The 6,525-nt window shown below is 42.4% G+C and overlaps 1 protein-coding gene across 1 annotated transcript; it reads left to right on the forward strand.

Moving 5' to 3' along the window:
- Positions 1 to 244: 244 nt before the first annotated feature.
- Positions 245 to 1,240, forward strand: LOC127680464 (olfactory receptor 52L1-like). The gene has a single exon (XM_052175918.1). The coding sequence runs from the start codon at positions 245 to 247 to the stop codon at positions 1,238 to 1,240; it is 996 nt and encodes a 331-aa protein (XP_052031878.1).
- The last annotated feature ends 5,285 nt before the right edge of the window (positions 1,241 to 6,525 follow it).

A 6,525-nucleotide genomic window follows, 5' to 3' on the forward strand; every position in this document is an offset into this window, starting at 1 on the left:
GAGTCACTGAGTGGCAGAGTGAGCATCTCTCTCAAGTCAGCTGTGCTCAATGTTTACTCTTATCCCTCATGACAGCTAGACTCAGCCTAGTTCAGATGTGTGGAAGACTCATCTGTAAACATTTGTTATTCTTCCTTGAATCTAACTTTATTTCCTTGTGTTGCAGCTTAAGTCACTTTGGTCTTCTGATGAGCATGGTAGGTGGATCTCCACAGTGGCTTAGGGTATCAGGAATGGAGAAGCCATGACTCTGGTGTCTTTGCACTCTTCTTTCTCTGTGCTGTTGTTCATGGCCCTTAGCAATTCCAGCTGGAGACAACCCCAGCCCCCTTTCTTCCTAGTAGGTGTTCCAGGCTTGGAGGAAAGTCAGCATTGGATTGCATTGCCCCTGGGTCTCCTTTACCTCCTTGCTCTAGTGGGCAATGTGACCATTATCTTCATCATCTGTACTGACTCATCCTTGCACCAGCCTATGTACCTCTTCCTGGCCATGCTTGCTGCTATTGACCTGGTCCTGGCTTCCTCCACTGCACCCAAAGCCCTCACAGTGCTCCTGGCTCACGCCCATGAGATTGGGTACATTGTCTGCCTGACTCAGATGTTCTTCATTCATGCCTTCTCCTCTATGGAGTCAGGCATACTTGTGGCCATGGCTCTGGATCGCTACGTCGCCATCTGCCACCCTCTTCGTCATTCCACCATCCTGCATCCAGGGATTATAGGGCGCATTGGGATGGTGGTGCTGGTGCGGGGACTGGTCCTCCTTGTCCCATTTCCCATTCTATTGCAGAATGTTGTCTTCTGCAGAGCCACTGTCATAAGCCATGCCTATTGTGAACATATGGCTGTGGTAAAACTTGCCTGTTCTGAAACTACAGTGAATAGAGCTTATGGGCTGTCAGTGGCACTGCTGGTGGTTGGGCTAGACGTCCTGGCCATTGGCATTTCCTATGCCCTCATCCTGCAGGCAGTGCTGAAGGTGCCAGGCGGTGAAGCCAGACTTAAAGCCTTCAGCACATGTGGGTCTCATGTTTGTGTTATTCTCATCTTCTATGTCCCTGGAATGTTCTCCTTCCTCACTCATCGCTTTGGCCACCATGTTCCCCATCATGTCCATGTTCTGCTGGCCACTCTCTATCTCCTTGTGCCACCTGCCCTCAATCCTCTTGTTTATGGGGTGAAGACTCGGCAAATACGCCAGCGAGTGCTCAGGGTGTTCTACACAAAAGCGTCAATTTGAGCACATCCTAATCACTGGCTGCAGAAGATTCCAACAAGAGCTCATGGCTGGCATAGGGTGTAGGAGCAGAAGCAATTTCACAGTGAACTTTCCTACCCCCTAGTTTTCTGTGCCTAGAATACCCACAGGCATATGGCTCAGCATATATATCCTGCGATATGTCTGGGTATCTGTGTTTATGGTTATTTCTCCTTCATATTATTCTTTTCAAGTTTAACAAGTCTCCACTGTTGTCAGGGAGATAGGATTTTTTAAACCTTAATCCAATAACTGATCACATAACACTATGTGGAATGAACCTGGCAAATCTGTGCCTGATTTAGGGTTGGTTCATAGTGACTTCAAAATCTCTAAGCCAATGCAGTGGATGCATATCACTTGCTCGTGGTAGCTCTTAACCTGCTGAAATACCACCTTTCATTGTAATGTAGATGTTACTTACTTATTTAAAACAATTAGGTATTAAATGTAACATTTGTGGACAGGCATTTTCTAGAAATAATTGTATTTCTATGTAGTGATTTCCCTTTTAAAACGTTCATGTTTTAAATTTTATTCATATTTTTGCTTTAGCATAAATAGCAGACAAGAAAAAGTATTAACTACACTTGTTTTATAAGTATTAATTTAATAAAAGCAATTGTAAATCCTTTGCATCTAACAAAGGTAGAAAATTGTACTAGGCTCTGATGCATGGCTTCAGTAAATGTAGAAGCAATGATGTTATTTAAAATGAGTTTCGCCCATGGGAAAGGTAAATATGTTGTGACATCAGTAACCTCATCTATTTCTGAAGATAGGAACAGGTAAAAACTCACAGAGGGATGGCTACACTTAGAGATGGACACCCATCTAAGACTCTGTGATTTGAACCTATGTGGTATTTTGCTTTGCTCCACTGAGCTATGATACTAAGGTGATGAAAGTATGCTGTTGTTGGAATTCATTTTAAAAGTGGTGAAGAAGGCTACCAGTGCTTCTGATGGCTCCATCCTTTGTACGTTTTACTACTGATGAGTACTTTTCTTTCAGAGAGACTGAACATTTTTTAGGGTGGCTGGCATTAGTGATGGGGTAGTGAGGATGGATATGAATTATACTTCCCTCAGGAAAAATTATGTTTTTATTAGTAGGTGTATCTAGAACTTCAACTCTTTTAAGTTGTCCTAGGGAAATCCAGGCTATGGCATAGTATACCCATTGGGGGGGGACCCCCCTCTTTTTTTTTTTTTTTTTTTTTTTTTTTTACCTTAGAGCCATTTTGTTTTGGCAGAATATAAAAGGAAGATTGTTCTCCTCATTACTAATATCACATGATGGCTCTTGGTATATGGATGTAGGCTTGGTCTCTGTAAAGGCTTTCTTTGATTACCAGTTGGTTGAAGATGACAGAGCAACAATATGGAAGAGCCTGCGTCCCTGATGCTGTCTAGATCACAAACTGTGACTTGAATCTACAACAGAAATAAACTTGTGTTTGGATTAAATCACATGTATTTGGGAATTTTTTTTGCATCACACTAACCTATAGCTTAAAAAGTATGTATTGGAGCTAGTGAGATGGTTTAGTGAGTAAAGAGATTGCCACACAAACATGAATATCTAGAATTAATGTAAATCTATGTATGTTGGTGGCATGTCTAATTCCAATGCTTGTCTGGGGGATAAAAGGGTGAAGATTGTGGGCCAGATAACCTGGGTACTCAGTGGTGAATAATAGACTCTGTCACAAATGGGATGGAACATGAGGACAAATACCTGAGGTTTTCTTCTGACTTTCACACTCATTAATGCTGTGGCACACTCACAACTACACACACACACACACACACACACACACACACACATTAATGCAAACACATATACATACACACACACACTATATATATATATATATATACATATATATATATACACATACACATATATTGTCTTGGGACTTTAAATGAAATATGTATCTTCTGCTTGAAGTATATCTCTAATAGTTTCCTTTTATAAAGATTTACAGAATTTGTTTGCTTAAAATCATCTTTACTGTATGTTTTATTTATTTATTTTAAATTATAGTCAAATGATCAATAATAAGTTGCATCTTTTCCTATTTTCTTTTCAACTGAGTTTGTAATCTATTCTTACTTTTGCCTGATGTCTTAGTTAGGTTTCTATTACTGTGATAAAACTCTGACTAAGGACAACTTGGGAAAGAAGGGATTTTATTTTTATCTTAGGGTTTATAGTCCATCATGGAGGGAAGTCAGGAAAGAAACTCAAAGCAGTGACCCAGAGGCAGGAATAGAAGCAGAAGCTGTAGAGGAATGGTGTTTCTTAAGCTGCTCCATATAGATTGCTCAGCCAGCTTTCTTAGACAATTCAGAACCTGGGCGTGGGTAGAGGCACTTAGTCCTGCAGTGACTTGAGGTGTCTGTCATAGGGCTTGGTATCCAGGAAGGGGACCTCACCCTTCTCAGAGATAAAGGGAGGGATGGGAGGCATGTGAGGAGGGTGGGAAGAGAGGGGGCTGCAATCTGGATGTAAAGTGAATACAGAAATCAATTAATGAGAATAAAGTAAAAGAACCACGCTTTCTGACCTTCACTTGTAATCCTAGTGCTAGGGTGGTGGGAGTGTTAGATCCCTTGGGCTTGCTGTCCAGCTAGCATGGCTATTTGGCAATTCCCAAGCTAGGGAGAGAACCTGCCTCAAAAATCAATATAGATAACACCTGAGGAGCAATAGGTAAGGCTGTCCTTCAGCCTATACATATGCACATATACATCCTGCACAAACTAGAACATGCACATGCACACACACACACACACACACACACACACACACACACACGCGCGCGCGCATGCACATGCGCACACGCAGACACAGGCACACTGAAAAGAAATAAGACAACAACAAGGCCCAATGAGGTGGTTCACACAGAAGGCACCTGCTGCCAAGCCTTAGAATTTGAGTTTGATCTCTGGTACTTTCATGGACAGAGAGCATCTACTCCCAGCAAGGCTACGTAGACTAATTATAAAACATAAAATTAAAGTCCTGAAGAGATTTACCTCCTTAGCTCTGTGCCCAGAAAAGTATTACAGCTCTTCACTGCCTTGGGAAAGACCTGGGAATCAACTGCACAGCACACAGTCCCATAGCATGAGGGAAGCAGTTCCAGCTCTGGCTACTGGATGCTGGAACTAAATCCTCAGAGAGCAACTTCTCCAATTCCTGTCTCTGAAGGGAAGGTCAGTGATGTTTTGGGTCCACGGTACCTATGTCAGCATAAGACTTTCAAAAAGAGACTTTCTCCACAGTTTTATAATACAGAGAAAGGCTAGTCCAGAGGAAGTGTATACACTCAGAAGCCAGCTTCTCCCAGAAGGGACTGTTGTGTGGTCTCAGCTGTGCCATTGTACTGGATACAAGGGTGCCTATGTATTCTGTGGTTAAGATTGCCTACAAAGCAGTTCAGGGATGGGGAGAGGATGGGGGGGAGGGGGAGGGGGAGGGAAGGAGAGAGGGAGGGAGAAAGGGAGAGAGGGAAAGAGGGAGAGAGGGGGAGATGGAGAGAGGGAAATATGAATGTCACTGTGTCACTGGGACAGGGTATATTTTTGATCTGGTTCTGGGTGCTCAGGTCTGTGAGGCACTGGAAGAAAGTTGATGAAAAAAAAATGTGATTATTGCTTTCTCATAGCATAGTCCATACCACCATGAATGAAAGCCTCTTGTAATGATTATGTAGAGTCCACACACAACTGGACTTCTCTGTGATCTGATTCTCTTCTTGCTACTCCAGTTCCCTTGTCTTCTTGAGATCAATCATATGTTTGCAAATAATTAGTTGAAATATCTTTACATTCCCAAACTTTTCCTCATAATGAATTTGCAGCAACCTCTAACCTGGCAATTGTTTCTTTTGAGTTAATTCAATCCTTAAACTAAGAGCGCTGGATGAGGCACAGTCTGAACATGGCAGAACCAAACCAATGCAGAAGATTCCCTGGGGTCAGCCTCACTCTTAGAATAGTTTAACTTTTCTGAGAGTTATTATTAACTGGACATATGAAAATGTGCCTAACCTTATTCAGATCCCTGAGATTTAGCACATTTGTCAAAAGTGAAGGCACGAACTTTCTACCATGTGGGGGTGTGCGACAGTTAAAAATAGTTACCATGAAATAAGAGACACGAGTGTCTTAAACGTCCATGCAAAGGCTCCAGGAGCGTCTGAGCAGTTAGAGAATCTATGAGAATGTTTCTAAGATGAGTAAGATGGATTCAAAGCCAGAAGTGGAAGGGTTGCAGTAAGGGAGATAGAGTCTCTTGGAGTTTTCTGATTTTATGTGGCTGTCATGAGAAACTGAGGAACTTGAATCTGATATCTCTGCTGTCTTTGTGCTACAGATGGGAAGGAAGGAAGTGATGGAAAATAATTTAGAAACCTTTAAAAAGTGGTTGAGATGGTAGAGGTATTACTTCATCTGCAAAGGCCATTGTAGTGTACTTATGTATTAAAGGCTTGCCAGGTTGATAGCAATAAATCTCAATAAAATAAACTACCTGCTGCCTCTGGTTTCTCATTACAAATAGCTTTCGTGCCATGAGTCTGGTCTGTGACTGCTATTTGCAAGCCTCTGCAGCACCCATTTATCATCGCTGGCCAGCTTGTGTCTAGGACTGTGTCTTAGTCAAGGTTTCTATTCCTGCACAAAACACCATGACCAGGAAGCAAGTAGGGATGGAAAAGGTTTATTCATATTACATTTCCATATTTTTGTTCATCACCAAAGGAAGTCAGGACCCAAGCTGGTCAGGAGGTAGGAGCTGATGCAGAGGCCATGGAGGGATCTTACTTACTGGCTTGCTTCCCCTGGCTTGCTCAGCTTTCTTTCTTATAAAACCCAGGACCATCAGCCCAGGGATGGCACCACCCACAATGGGCTCTCCCACCCTTGATCACTAATTGAGAAAATGTCTTATAGTTGGATTTCATGGAGGCATTTCCTCAGCTGAAGCTCCATTCTCCGTGACAACTCCAGCTTGTGTCAAGTTGACACAGAAAACCAGCCAGTACAGACTGTCATCTTTGTTATCTAGGGTCACATAAAGGTAGTTGGGGAATGAGAAGACCAGTGGTGTGGAAGTGGATGGGCATAAAGAGCATCCTTTGAATTCAAAATTGTTCATCTAGTGATATGAAGCTCAAGAGCCTCAAGGGGAGAGAGTATAAATGCAGCCTACATTTAAACTTGGATACAGTGGTCTGCAAAAATGGATAAAGAAAC

The sequence above is a fragment of the Apodemus sylvaticus genome, chromosome 1 (genome assembly GCF_947179515.1).
Source record: "Apodemus sylvaticus chromosome 1, mApoSyl1.1, whole genome shotgun sequence".
In the NCBI taxonomy this organism is placed as follows: Eukaryota; Metazoa; Chordata; class Mammalia; order Rodentia; family Muridae; genus Apodemus; species Apodemus sylvaticus.

Bases quoted from the DNA above. Each gene is read 5' to 3' on its own strand.
- LOC127680464 (XM_052175918.1), top strand. From the start codon at position 245: ATGACTCTGGTGTCTTTGCACTCTTCTTTCTCTGTGCTGTTGTTCATG.